The 15200-nt window shown below is 41.2% G+C and overlaps 1 protein-coding gene across 1 annotated transcript; it reads left to right on the forward strand.

The window, feature by feature from the left end:
• Positions 1–10709: 10709 nt before the first annotated feature.
• On the forward strand, positions 10710–14941 carry LOC133913624 (ADP-ribosylation factor-like). Its single transcript, XM_062356823.1, has 7 exons — positions 10710–10870; positions 11184–11345; positions 12211–12281; positions 12516–12635; positions 13047–13165; positions 13300–13381; positions 14690–14941. Exons 2-7 carry the CDS (start codon positions 11198–11200, stop codon positions 14693–14695), a joined length of 546 nt encoding a protein of 181 aa, XP_062212807.1. The 5' UTR covers positions 10710–10870; positions 11184–11197; the 3' UTR covers positions 14696–14941.
• The last annotated feature ends 259 nt before the right edge of the window (positions 14942–15200 follow it).

Raw genomic sequence — 15200 nt, forward strand, 5'->3', positions numbered from 1 at the left:
AGCACTCGGTTCCCCGAGGACCCAGAGAGGGCATGTCCTGGAGAGAGTGCTCGGGGCTATGAATAGTAGTCCCCGAGCACTCACAGTTCCCCGAGGGCCTGAGAAGTCCTTCGCCGGTGGTCCCCACAGAGGCTCAACAGTGAGGTGTCAACTGGTGAGAGACCCGATGCTGCATTTAAGAGGGCGCGTGGCCTGTCACTTCCAACCACTCTCCCCACGCCTGTTGTCAGTCTCTGCCACGGCCTGACAGGGAGGCATGGAGATATTTAATGCACGGGTCCCATCGAGCGTCATCCGGCGCGCCTCGGGATAACATCGTAGAGCTCGAGGCACACCGCCTGCCGTCCTGCTGTGTCAGTCCTGCTCTGATCGGGAGGGCACGCGGGGCTGCTCGGTGGCTGCCCGGTGGGCCCTCTCTGCAGCACCCGCCGGAAAGCTGAATGATGACGAACAAGACCGGACGGGGGCACGTTTTCAACCATCCCCGTCACCTCACGCAGTAGTCCATGATGGTTGCTTTCCATTTATGGCGCTGTGGAACTCACACCATCCTTTCTGGGCACGCTACCGTCCCGACGGGTATAAAGGAGGGGTGGGCTCCCCGGAGAATGGGAGATCGATCGAGTCCTTGACACACAACCGAAACACGGAAGACACATAGGACAGAGGATTGGATCAATAGAAGAACAAGAAGCACGAAGCTCTAGACTCCGACAAATATTCGTGTAACACAGCAAACCCCCAGAGAGACATTCTTAGAGCATTTATAGCATACACACAGGAGTAGGGTGTTACGCTCAGTGCGGCCCGAACCTGTCTAAAAATCCTCTGAGTATTTACTCCTTCCTGCATCCAATCATTCCACTCCATCTGCATCTCATTTATTCCCATTTACTTCACCTACGAAGCGGGTTCAGAATCACCCCCCCCCCCGGTCGAATCTCAAAGGGGTTCCTCCGGATTCCCGCTTGAGGAGTTCACCCTCCGACAGTGTGGATATAATATATCGTGAATTTCTTAGTATCCACATACATCGCAAACAGATTCTTAAACATGAGCATGTAGTACTTATACCTTGCAAATAGCGAAGAACTTTCTCGACAGCTTTCCAGTGATTCGATCCTGGATTTGACTGATATCTATCAAGTATTTCGGTTATGAAAAACTAAATCAGGGTGCGTACATAATATTTCTTACAGCGGAAACATTAGGGGTACTTTATCTTAACAATTTCATAATGGTTCATTGGACAACATATTAAAATGTCATAAATGTATTGCCCTTAACAGTAGGAGCAGAAGGGGTAGAGCACTTATACATATTATATTTCTTCAACACTCTGTCCATGTATACCTTTGGACCTATCTTGGTGAACATCAATACAAAGAACATAAAAGCTTCACCGAGATCATTCTTATGATTAAGATGATGAAATTTTCCTTTTAAACTTTACTTAAAATGAGAAGAATCATTAATTGAGTTTTATTATAATTAATCTTTTCTCTTTGAGCATTTCGATATTTCCCTTAAAGTCATGTTTTGTTTTATAAATCTATTTACAACCTACTTTTTTTTCCTCAGTTGGGAGTTTCTACCGAGTCTTATTCACCATTATCGTTTAAAGACTTCAATTGATCCTTCATGGCATTAAGTCACTCAGGCAAATGTTATTTATATGAGTTAGGATCTATTGGGATTGTTGAGGCTCATCGTTAGGTGCTTCATTAAGAATTTCAAAAACCTCAATAGCCCCCCCCCCCCCCAATTTATGCAATAGCTAGAATTAGATAAATCTAAAGGGTGGATAATCATTTTCTTAATGAGATGCTCTATTGTCCCCCTCAAAACCTGGCCAAATAGATATCGACATGGTTTCGAATAAGTTTTATTATTTACATTATAGACATTTAGAGATATCAAGAATTCATTTAGAGGAAGCAAGACTGAATTTTTTTTTTTGAATTTAATGATACACTTATTGTCCTCAAAATTACATTAATAATCATAATCATCCAACGAAGAACCTAAAAGTAGGTTCCTCATGATGGAAGGAACATGAAAATATTATTAAGATGAAGAATGAAGCCGATGTCTAATACCAATGAAAGTGATTTATCGGCTTCAACTTCAACTTTCTTTTGTTATCTATATGTGAGCATCTATACTTAACTCAAAGCGCATCTATACTTAACTCAAAGCACATCTATCCTGCAACATCAACATACACATAAATATAAAAGGAACCATCTCATATAATCAATAATCCTTAATAACCAAACCTAACATACTATGTCATATCCCAAAATTTAGAAACTCTATGACTGATACTGATGGATAGAAGCATGCTCATGACCGAGAGCACGGCAATTCAAATTATTCTTACACCTTGCAGGGGTACAACTTTAACCACATGACCCGAGTCCATCCTCTTGGCCTCCGAGACAACCTTTGTCATACCCAAAACTATCCACTTGCATATACCCCAATGGCACCAGGGCTACCGCGAGCGTGTCTCGGACACCTCCGGCTCCCCGCCATCTTGCTTCTCCTTTATTTTTCTTATGCGTCATAGGGATACACGACAAGTGTCATCATGGTGTATGTTACTCGGCTCATTCATCTATTATCCAAATATGTGGTTGTACGTAAAGTGCTAAAGCCAACGACACCGACAGACGATACTTAAACGATACAAACGATCTATGACATCCGGGTTTCACTCCCGACCTAACCCTAGTACCGCCCACATCTCGTCTCATCTCATATCTCATAGATCCCATATCATTGTCATTGTAATTATGAAGAATAAGTAAGCTCTAAGCTCGTGAACAATGGTTGAACCATCACTTAACTTTTACCGAGGACCTATGTATTTCTAAGCATTTTGAACAACTCTTAAGTTAGACATCAACAATATTACCGAGGACAAGGTTATGGATAATAAACAATTTCAAGGCAGAAGTAATGCACTCAACATATATTCTACCCATATAAGCCTGACAATGACTCGCTAAACATACCTAAGCAATGACTTATCAATTTATACTCCATTCAATTCAACCAAAAAGGGTGTAATATGCTTAGATATTTGCCTCGTTGCTCTGGCGGTTGCCTGATACTACCGCATAGCACTCACAAAACCCCGGTAGTTTGGCGTCGCCTTCACTCGCTTTGACTGTCATCGCAACATTCTTTAAACGAATCAAGAATGCATTGCATAAACAAATGAACGATGGAAAAATATGTAAGTCCTGCATGCTTGGATAATGATACAACGTTGTGTTTTAAAAACATTTGCAAAAGATCGCCAAAATATTAGGGTGTCAAAGTTTAAAACCCCGAACAAGGTAACCTAAGTACACATAGCCTTGAATAGCTGGCGGTCAGACCGAGTGGAAGTGACGATCAAACCGTGAATGTGCAAAGAGTTTAGGGCCCTGGTGGTTAGACTAAAAGCATGGCGGTGGTCAGACCGCTGACCAACGATCAAACTAGACCTAACGGCGGTCTGACTCCTAAATTTAGATATTTTGAACTGACCTACTGGTGGTGAGACAAGCTCTAGTGATGGTCAGACCGCCAGTCCCTGCTGGTAGCACCTTCGTGGAGTCACCGGTGAGGATTTTGGCGACTTTGACGACAAGGGGCGCCAAAATATAATTGTTCAGATGACATGCACTATCTGAACACATAAAACCCCAAAAATGAGATTTAGAACTAGTATTCACCAGGGTTTCACGGCGAAAATCAAAATGACGATCACCTAGGGCTAGGAAACGATGGGAAAATGGTAGGGAATGTTTACCTCAGCGTAGAGAAAATTTGTATTGGATTGGAATCCCCTAGGGAAGCTTCGATCCACCGATTGGACTTCCGGGGGGTGAATGAACTCGCGGAGGAAGAAACAACGAGGAAACCCCTCCGGCGGGGAGAAAAGGGGGAAGAAGCTCAGGGAAGTTCTTCGATCATTGAACGCGTCGAGCGAATCTCACCTTCCCTCTCTAGGGTTTGGGGAGGGAGAGGGTGAGAGAGTGAGATGAGAGAGGGAGAGAGAGACCGGTCGACCATTTAAGGGGTGCTTCTGCTACGCTCTAGTGGTCAGACCATGAGGGACATCGGTCAAACCACAGAATACCCATGTGGCAAGCCCACATGGCTGCTCCTTGGTGGTTAGATCGCGATGAGACACAGTCAGACTGCGAGAAGGGTTCTTTTGTTGAAATTTTCTAACTTTTCCCTCTTTTCTTTCTTCTTTATTTTCTCCTTCTCTCCAAAGTATTCAAGGTTTTCCTAAAGAGGTCTAAGCCAACTCTAAGTATTTTTAACACATTTAAAACTCAAATTATCAACTGAATATGTATAAACAACATGTCACAATGATTATGCATGCTTAATCAAGTGATTAGTGTCTTGAGATGTGATAACCCCCCCCCCCCCCCCGCCCCCCAAAAAAAAGAATCTTGATCCGAGATTTGGCAAACTCAGGGAAAAAGGTGATGCTGATAAAGTGGAAGGGAATCTCCCACAAACGGAAAGGAATTTTGTCAAAATTCATTGACGGAACGAAATGATAGTCATTGCACCCTCACACGACCTGGCGGTCAAACCACAACTAGGCTCGGTCAGACCGCGAAAACAGTGGTTGGACTAAAATCTATACAGAGAGTTTTGGGATCTAGCGGTCGGACAGACGTTATGCTGGCAGTCAGATCGCTGACCAATGGTTAGACCGCAATCCTGGGGCAGTCAAACCGCTCGAGAATAGATAGTTTTAGGGTTCTAAACACCTCTTGCGGTCAGACTGGTAGACCAACAATGATCAGATCGCCAGGAGTATGTTCTCCTGGTTCGAAAGGTTTCTAAGTGTAATCCTTTGAGAACAAACTTTCCATTCAACATGGTGATGAATATAGACATTTGAGATGCTCCAATATGCAAAATTACAATGATATTCATAACTTCTCAAAAAGTTCGGGATATTCAGAGCTGATTTTATCCTCATGCTCCAAAGTTGCTTCATCTTCGGTGTGATTAATCCATTGGACCTTGATGAACTTAATGAAATGTCATCGAGTCTTGCGTTATGTTTTATCCAAGATTCGAATTGGTCGCTCGCAATATGAGAGATTTGATTGCAATTCTTGATTTGCCACATCAATGACCTCGGTTGGAACTCGAAAGCATTTCTTCAGTTGCGAGATGTAGAACACATTGTGAACAGCGGAGAGGAACGAAGACAATTCCAACTGATAAGCCACCTCTCCGCATCGAGCAATGATTTGAAATGGTCTCCACATCGAGTAGATCAACATGGGCGGATTGGCTAGCGTGGGGGTGAGCGGGCCAGGGATGCAGGAGTTGAGTCTTGTGGGGTTGCGACAGCCTACGCGTGCAGGAGAAAAGAGACCGGGCCAGCTACTGTAGGCCAGAACAGAGAGATGGGAGGGAGATTTGGCTCGGGGAGAAAGAAAAAGGAAATAGAAAAAATGAATTAAGTTTAAATTCAAATTGAGTCATTTAAATTTGGACTTGACTTTGGATTAGGATCAATTTCAAGTAAGCATATTTAAACTGTGATTTGGACTTGGATCTTGAGATTTTGAAGATGATTAGAATAAAAAAGATTCGATATCAATTTGAATTTGGACTGAACAAAATCTAAGAATAGATTTGAAATTGAGAGATATTCAATTTCAAATCTCCACACAAAGGACCATAAAAACTATAAAACAATGCATATGAACCAATTTAATGCAGGGATTATTTTAAAAATAACTCTAGTGCATTTTGAAATACCTGGACAATTTAACACATTCAGATATGTATATAAACCTATAAGTATAATCCCTTGATTTTAATTAGTTTAAGTAATCACAAAAAGTTTTAATTTGCAGCGAAATTTTCTATTAATTAGTACGCTAAGATGCACGATGTTACATGTACTTATATAAATCTTGGAGGTACCTTTGAATTGCTCATCCACGGATGCTATGTATGTCTTAGCTTTCTCTGAGTTAGAGATTGCTCCCCTTATGGCATCTGAGATCGAGTTCCTTATTATCATAGGTGACATGTGATTAGACCGTTTTCACTTCTTAGAAAGTGCATCATAAGTTTTCTTTAGTTCTTCGTAATTTTCCACGCCAACGGTGGGAGCAGTGGAAGCGTCCAACCTGAATGCATAGTTAAGGTGCAAAATGCCAAAGACAATCATCACTTTAGCTTTCCAAGCGGGAAAGAAGTTCCCTATGAGTTGATCTATGTCGTCAATTGTGACGGTAATAGAGGAAGCGTTAAGAGCTGAGAATTTTTTTTAGCAAGATTAGAGAATCATCATGAAATAATATTTGCGCAAGATTAACCCTACGTTGGTCTAATTAAAAACATGCAAAACTAGTTCTGATCTGTATCACCGTTTGGCATAAGACAAAAAAGATATTAACAAATACATAATAGCATATAATTACAATCAACATTGATCAGAAAGTAATTATAGACCTTCATAAAAATAATCGTAAAATTCGGTGCATGATCGCAAACAACGTTGGTCAGTATGCAACCCCAGCCAAAAAGATATCAAAATTCTCTAAATAAATTTTCCCGTTGGTTCCAATTTACCTAGAGAAAAAATCAGAAATTTTGGTATATAAAATATCATTATTTGGACCATACTAGTCAATTAATCCAGTGCATAAAAGAAAAGCATTAACTTCACTCGAAAAGTCACCGTAGAGAAATAATCATGAATTTTGTTACATTATTTATTTAGACCATCATGAATTTTTGTACGCTATACATTGTTCATTTGGGCCATTATCATTAATAAATTCCAGTGCATAAAACAAAAGATTTGGAATTTACTGGAAAATTCATTAAATAGAAAGAGCCCAAAAACCCACATGGCCCAAAAGGGCGAGCGAGGCCCAAGAGCCTAGCCACCGTTCATGCACGCCATCCCGGTCGAGAGCACGGCCCAGGAAACTCCTACTCCGGCCCACCTCTTCTTCCGGCCCGACCCACCATCGGAGCTCACATCCGTTGATCTCCGTGTGATCCTAACCGTTCATCACGATTGACGGCTCACTATTGTTCTCGCCGGGACAAAACGCCGCTCACTCCCTCTGGAACCCTAAACCTAATCCCCACTCCCTCCACTCCATGCGACAGCCCGAGAGAGAAAGGTGATAGCTGCAAGCGTGCATGAGGCAACTCCGGCAACAACAAGCCACCAGTGAAAGAAGAGAGAGCAAGAGGAGTGGAGGAAACATGGATGAGAGGGAGAGGGCAGTGAACGCTGAAGCAGAAGAGTAGATGCTTCCGCAGATCCGCTCGCTGGTGCAAGTGTGCGACGGAAGTTGCGCGCGGCTCCGTTGCTCTTCTGCGATGGTGTTCGAGACAGTGAAGGTATGCACAACGAAAGGAATGGCACATAACCATGACTTAGGCATCCGCGTACGACCGAAGACGTAAGATGCCCCCGGTGGTTCCGACAACGGCGAGAAGAACATGAACATGAACACGTAAGTAAGCATTCCCCTCTCTATATGTCTAGGCGTTGAATGGGGTTTTTGTGGCTAGGATTCCCGAATTGGGAAAATTAGGGTGAGTGATACAGAGATGATTTGGGGATTTTACTTTAGGGTTTTTTTATTCCCCAACATCATCTCCTTCTAATTGCTTCATAAGCCCTAATAAGCTCTACCGAGGCTGATTTTGCCAAAACTTTGAGTCGGGTTTGCCCAAACCTGAGCCCCAAAACACACATGTACATGCACAAAAGCATTCAATCTGAGCCTAATTATCTTAAAACATGAACATGTGGGTCTAATATGACCTTAATTAGGGCTAATCATCACTTAAACATGCATAGATAATATTAACTCGAGATTAATCTAAATTCATGATCATGAGCATTAATCTGAGCCTAATTCACATTAATTAAACCTAAACTTGATCATACATGACTAATTGATCATCAATATGATCAAACCGATCAAAATTAAGACTAGTTGATCACTAATTGGTGTCAACTGATCATAATACAACATCATTAAACTTAATTCGATTTTATTAAGGCTAGTTAGGCTTTGATGCCAAATGGTATACCTTTATTCTCATCTAATTGACATGATGCCTTAGGATCAAACACGAGACATTAGAGCGGATGCATGATTAATTACACAAATTCGGTGATGCCATCTTGAGTTGACAGTGAGGAAGTGATGTGTTGGCGTAGTTAATGTCATGCAGACTGTCGGTGAAATTGTGGGTTGGCGTGATGCAGAGCTTGGTGAAGATGTGACCAGCGTGAGGAAGGGGTCACCGGTTAGGTGCAGCCAGTAGACGTGGTCGACATAGGTGCTGCAAGGGTGGCGGTATTCACCTCGTAGCAGCGCCCGTGAGGATCGGTAGGATTAGGCATGTTGGGGAGATTAGATCTAACGTGAAAACTAGATCTCATAGCTACTGACTCCCCTCCCTCATGTATTTATATGGCGCTGCCCGAGATAGGACCGCAACCAACACGTTGGTTGCGCCTGCGATCAGAACCCGTACATGGGGACAGAACTCCCCCATATCTCTCGGTTGCTTCCATTAGGATATGTTCTAGCACCAAGATCAAAATCCAACAAAATACACCAGGCAAAATTCAAACACATTTAAAAAGATTAAAAAAAATTCAAATAGAATACAGATAACACATGGTAATTTTTTCTACCGGGGTTCATCGGTAGACCAGTAAATCAGGTTTATTATCAGTTTTTGGCTGATTTTTTTCCATGGTGCTGACCACTGTTTGACTATATATACTATTACGGTAACATCAAGTAATTAAAACTCTCTTCAATAGAGGGACTGATTGGAAAATAAACACAGATTATCCAAGTTATTCGATGTCTGAATTCAAAATGACGTGAGTATTTATAGACTCTCTCGATAGAATATTTCCCCGCTATTTGATTTCGTACTTGTTTTCGAAAAAAGAACATGGCTATGATTTGTGAATATGGTGATGATTTTTCCATCGAAATGATATGCGATTTGTATTTGGATTCGACAATGCATCATATATGTCACTAGTTTGCAATATGCCTAATCAATTACAGACCTTTTTTACCATGATTCTGCTCAGTGGTGGGAGAACACAATGCTGTGCAAATATGGGAGCGGCATGATTCTGCTCTGCAAATGTTGGATCACATACAAGTAGTCCTCTACACGCATGTCCTGTTCAGAGTTGCTCAGAGTCTGGGCAAAAAGCTCGATCTGCTTTTCTCCATCTCCTGTTTCGCCGGCAATTTCATCCGCCTCCGCCGATTGATCTCTCTGCTCCAACAGGGACGATCTTCTTCTCTTCATTTTCATATTTAGCTCCATCTTCTCTGCAAAATAGTTTGCAAATCAGAGCCAAGTTAATTGCCATCTTTTCTTCATCGATTGGTTAATCTTCTTTTTGCGGATGTGGCGGAGCTCTGCCTAATTAAACTAAGAAGAGTTCAAGTTACAGAAGAGTGACCAACCATGTCACATATGAAAATGAAAAAACACAATATGACGGCTAAACCGTATGCTAAAACAAGGGCGCCTCACTTGTCTAAAAACATCGTTTGTCTTCTTTGCTTGATATCAGCAATAGTGAGTGTCGTTATCTCGTCTGGCTGTTTAACTGAGTTCTGAAAAAGATAGTGACTGCGTTCCTTCGATGCATTCCACATGATGTAGATGAGGGATCTATTAAGATTATCACGGTGTGTGGCTGGCGTGGCTAGTGAAACTACATGTCACCAATTTCATAGTGATTGATTCGGCCGAACCTAGATGTGAGGAGGCAGTTGAAGACGGAAGGCATTGAGCATTGTGTAATTAGCGGGGTTGGACATTGAGCAGACTTTGAATGTCTTTGGGTGCACTTGGTAGACGTCGAAATCTTTGATGCCATCGGCGGGCATCTTGTGGTCAAGGTACTTCATCTTTTGGTAGTCGATGATCTCCTAATATGTCTGTCAGTTTGGAAGCGAACACATGGGGCGGTCGTGCATGCGTCTGATACAGTTGCCTCCCTGCAATCGCAGCTTCGTTATTCCATATGCTTGGGAGGTCATTTTCACATGTGGTGTGAGGACAAGAAAACCAACTATACAACTTATGATATCATAAAGTCAACTATCATCTCTAATACCTCCATAAGTTCGACAATAACATTTGCAAAATTATCTAGATTTTTTAGAATTTTGGATAATACAACCCTACAAGACACATTTATTTACCGTGTACAACCCCGCTGACAATTCAAGCTGAAACTAAATGTAATCTGCCGCAAGCATGTAAACATACACTTGTGAGCTATCGAGCACGTTATGTCACCAACCCTGGATACAGGGGCTTGAGCCGCTTATCCTCGAGCAGAGCCCTCCTATAATATTTGGTCATAGAAGAGGAAGAAGAAAAGAGAAAAAAATAGAAAAATGAGGAAGAAAAAGAGGTTAAACCCTCGTAGAATGGTAGGTTTTATAATTTTTTAATCATTAAATCATCCGAAACCTATTTAATTGAATTAAAGATTTATCTCCATCTAATTAACTTTAAAAATTTGAGGTCACGCAGAACCGATCTGCATCCGTAATTACTTGCATCGCGCTTCCAAAATTCATTTCCTCCCTTGCCTACAATGGAATATACAGATGCGGTGGAGGTGGGACGCGTTTGGTTGACGCGACCCGCGGCACAAGGTTGGCTCGGCTCCCTCCCCTCGCCCGTATATAAAATAGACAAGACGCGCATCACCGCCAGAAACACTCTCCATCCCCGTCTCTGGCCGTTGCCTTCTCCGTCCCCGGCGAGCTCACCGCGAATCGGATCCGCGGACCAGGTGAGCCAGCCCCTTCCCTCCCACCCCCGTGTCTCCGTGGATTCATTCATCGCCCTGTTTTGGAAGGATCGCGCTTCTCTGTTTCGGAGATCCAGGGTCTTCGTGCGTTCTAGCGTGTTTGGCTGTTTGGTAGATCTGCCTGCGGATCTCGTGCGCGCCCGTTGGATTCGCGCGCTGCGGCTGCGGCGTTGGGTTCCACGGTTGCTTGATCCCGATGTGGATCCGGTGCTGTCCGTGTAGATCTAGCTGCGCGAGCGAGCGGGAGGGACGGGCAATGAATGAATCAACGTTTGAATCGCGTTTGGTGTTGCAGGCGAGAGGGAAGAGATGGGGCTCACGTTCACGAAGCTGTTCAGCCGGCTGTTCGCCAAGAAGGAGATGAGGATCCTCATGGTGGGGCTCGACGCCGCCGGAAAGACCACCATCCTCTACAAGCTCAAACTCGGCGAGATCGTGACCACCATCCCCACCATCGGTGAGCACCAGCCTGCGTGGGCATCACACCTTCTCTGCATATTTTGTCTACGGTTGTCTGTGGTGTCAACGTCTAGGACAAATCATTGAAACGATGATCAGAAATGTAATTCCATTGCTAGCTAGTTTCAATGGCAATTTTTGACATATATATATATATATATATATATATATATATATATATATATATATATATATATATATATATAATAGAATATCGATACTAACACTAACCATATTTGCCAAGAAGAATCTCGAGACTATAGACAGGTCTCCTAGAGTAATACATTTTTGCTCATGGGCCTGTTCACGCGTATCCTCTTGACAATATTAGCAAATGCATAGATTTCAGCAAGAAGCCATTGGTTATTATGCTCTCTCAATATTGCAGCAGCTAATGAACCGGTAAAAGCCACCGTAACATGCACATAGCCAGCTATGTTATCGCAAAGAACCAAAAACTGATAGTGAGGAATAATACAACAACAACAAAGCCTTTGTCTCAAGCAAGTTGGGGTAGGCTAGAGATGAATCCCACAAGATCCAACTAAAAGGATGATGAGAAAACAACAATGATAATAAAGGTACAAGTAATAGTAATAAATAAAAGTAATAATGGCACAAGGGAACTGATGCATAAGTGATGAATAATAGATATTGCCAAATGAATTATTGATTCATATGGCATAGGAGAATTGACACCGCTGCTAAAACACCATATGCCCTTTTTAAGATCCCGCACTCAAAAGCAAACTGGTTTTTGTTGCAAAGTAGATTTTGCAACTCTAGTGCAGAGTTCAAACATGCCTTTACTTGTCGAATTATGTGCTCTACTTTTCTCAGCATTGACTTACCTTCAAATACAGGATTCAATGTTGAAACCGTGGAGTACAAGAACATCAGCTTCACTGTCTGGGATGTTGGGGGTCAGGACAAGGTATGAAGATCATAGGCCCTGCTACTTTTGTGTAGCATATTATGCTCCTTCTAGCTACTTTAGTTTTATGGCATTGTTTCTTCGATGCGCTGCTGCTGATTTCCTCCAATGCATGATTTTATATTGCTTAGCGCCTTCCTTATTCAGTCTACCTTCCTCTGTTCTATTTCTAAAAATGTCAGGCATCTTTCTTTCATAACTGTGTCTTATTTTTCTTCCATTGCCTGAAAACAGATCAGGCCTCTGTGGAGGCATTACTTCCAGAACACGCAGGGTCTCATCTTTGTTGTGGACAGTAACGATAGGGACCGTGTTGTTGAAGCGAGGGACGAGCTCCACAGAATGCTGAATGAGGTAAATTATTGTGCTTGGTGATGTCTATCATTCCAATCTACACATGAGCCATTTATTTGATGATTCATAAAACCATTGCTTTGATTTTGAGGGAAGGTGGGAAGTCTGTTTAACCTTGCCTCCATCCACACCCTAGTTCGAGTCCTAGTGCCAAAACAGATTTATTAGTCTGTTGCCTATCGTCATAGAAGCAGTGACTTTGAAAGGTTATTCGGATTGGGTATCCAATCAATTAATCCTCCAAACCAATTAAACTGGGGAAGTTGAGGTGGAAATGGCTTATTGTTTACTAGCTTAGGATTGAACTGTTGATCCCTGTATCCGTCTATTGTCTGTTCAGAAATTTCTCACTGTTAAGTGATTTTGAGTGCTCCTAAGCCCTAAATCACAATGGTATGTCACTGATTACAGGATGAGTTACGTGAAGCTGTGTTGCTTGTGTTTGCTAACAAGCAAGATCTTCCAAATGCCATGAATGCTGCTGAGATTACTGATAAGCTTGGACTGCACTCACTTCGTCAGCGTCACTGGTATTCACTGTCATCGCAATTTTCCTAGGCTATTATGTTGCGATGTAGCTGCTAGATCAGCATTGTATTTCTGCCCTTTGGATCGGTAATATATATAGATGTGTACTTAAATGACTTCTTAATCTTGCTGACAGGTACATTCAAAGCACCTGTGCTACAACTGGTGAGGGATTGTATGAAGGCCTGGACTGGCTGTCCAGCAACATTGCCAGCAAGGTATGCTTACTGTGCCAGCTCATGTTTTTCACTTCTTACATTCTTCTTGAAGACAAGTGTGAGGCAGGGTTCCAAAAACCGACGGTTACCGAGAAAAAATTGCGATAACTGGCCATCTCGATCCGGCTCGGTTTTAGAAATCGAACGGTAACCGAATTTGAATTCAAAAAATTCGAAAAAAATTAAAAAAATAAATAAAAAAAACTAGACACAATTCTAAGACCTTCTGTGAAAAAAATTTCAAAAATAATATCGTTTGCATCATATTCTATAGGGAGGAAGTTTGAAAAAAATAAAAAAAAGTTGAAGCGTTCGGCTCAGTTATTAACTCATGTTAAGGAAAAGTTTAACATGCAAACACATATTTTTCTTATGTAGAACGTATCTTAAGAGGATCTTTAAAATTGATTTCACTTTATTTAGAGTTTTATTAATTTCTCTATGATTTTTACAAAGTTAACAAGCATAAAGTGAATATGTTAAGAAACAGCACTGTGATTAACTTTTTCATGTCTACTATTATTTTTCCTACGTAAACCATAGTATAAATAAACTAATAAAAGTGGTTTCACTAATTTTTGAGGTGTGATGGGTTAGTTATGAATTAATCTAGTCGCAACATATTTACACAATCCTGCATGTTACAATAACTAATTCATGAGTTCATGTATTTTTAAAAGACATAGGATCGTGTAAGAAGACTAACAAAATTAGTTTCATTATTTTTGGGTTAGCAAAGTGTAAACTATGCATTTAACTTGTTTAACAAATACATTTTCTCATAGAAAATTTTGAACTTTTTTATGAGTATAAATACTTTTATCATATAGATCATGTTACAAGTAAATCAACAAAATTTGTTTCACTTATTTAAAGTTCAGATGAATTAGTTATTGATTTTACAAGATTGAGATAATCTTTATGTTTTTTTTTTTGTTGAACTTCACTGAATCGAGAAAACCGCTTGATAAATCGAGAAAACTGAGCGGTTACCGACAATGCGGAAAATTCGAGAAAACCACTCGGTAACCGGTCCAATTCGACGGTAACTAAGCGGCTAAAATCGCGATTTTTTCCCCAAATTTCAAATTTATTCAAATGAATTTTGTCCGATTTTTTTTGAAAATTCGAGCGGTTACTGCATAATCGCGTTTTTTGGGTAGTTACGTAAACCTTGGTGTGAGGTCATAATAGTGACTGTAGACAATTTTGGTTTGCATATGCCATTTTGTAAAGATATGTATCCCATGATAACTCACAGAAATTGTTGGTTGCTTTACTCATCTTTCCTGTTTGATGACCTTGCAGTCCTAAATTTTCACGAGATTTGGATCAGCTAAGAGCTTTTGGATGATGATGTTGTTGGGTATATTTAGGGATGTTTTGTCATTCCAGTATGTAAGATGTATTTCCTGAGCTCAATAGTTATTGAGCTTTGGTTAAGATTTCACAGTTGAATTGTTTCTGTGATTTAAGCCTTGTGATGTTTCTGAACTAAACAGCTAAAGAGAGTTCCGTTGAATTAATCAGCTGGGGAATGCGTGCCAGTATTCAGTATCACATTGCTGTTATCGATCGATTATACTGCGTATGTTATAACACGGTCCGAACAAGCATTTGTTTGTGCCCATTGTTAGCAGGGCTGTATCTCCGTGCCTTAATGATCACATGGAGTGGGAAATCTTCATCAGTGTCACTGGCATGTGGCATTGGAGCCCACTTGTCAGCATTACATATTATGGTAATTTTCAATTAATACATATTTGATATGGTACCCACCCTAATTCTCTTGTTTAATTGTCTGGCTGGCTGTGTATAT

Source organism: Phragmites australis, chromosome 3, assembly GCF_958298935.1.
Source record: "Phragmites australis chromosome 3, lpPhrAust1.1, whole genome shotgun sequence".
In the NCBI taxonomy this organism is placed as follows: Eukaryota; Viridiplantae; Streptophyta; class Magnoliopsida; order Poales; family Poaceae; genus Phragmites; species Phragmites australis.

What these genes read in the sequence shown, in the direction of transcription:
- LOC133913624 (XM_062356823.1), top strand. Translation starts at nt 11,198, where the DNA reads ATGGGGCTCACGTTCACGAAGCTGTTCAGCCGGCTGTTCGCCAAGAAG. An exon ending in GACCACCATCCCCACCATCG is followed by an intron (nt 11,346 to 12,210) that starts GTGAGCACCAGC and finishes CTTCAAATACAG; the next exon opens with GATTCAATGTTGAAACCGTG. An exon ending in TCACTTCGTCAGCGTCACTG is followed by an intron (nt 13,166 to 13,299) that starts GTATTCACTGTC and finishes TCTTGCTGACAG; the next exon opens with GTACATTCAAAGCACCTGTG.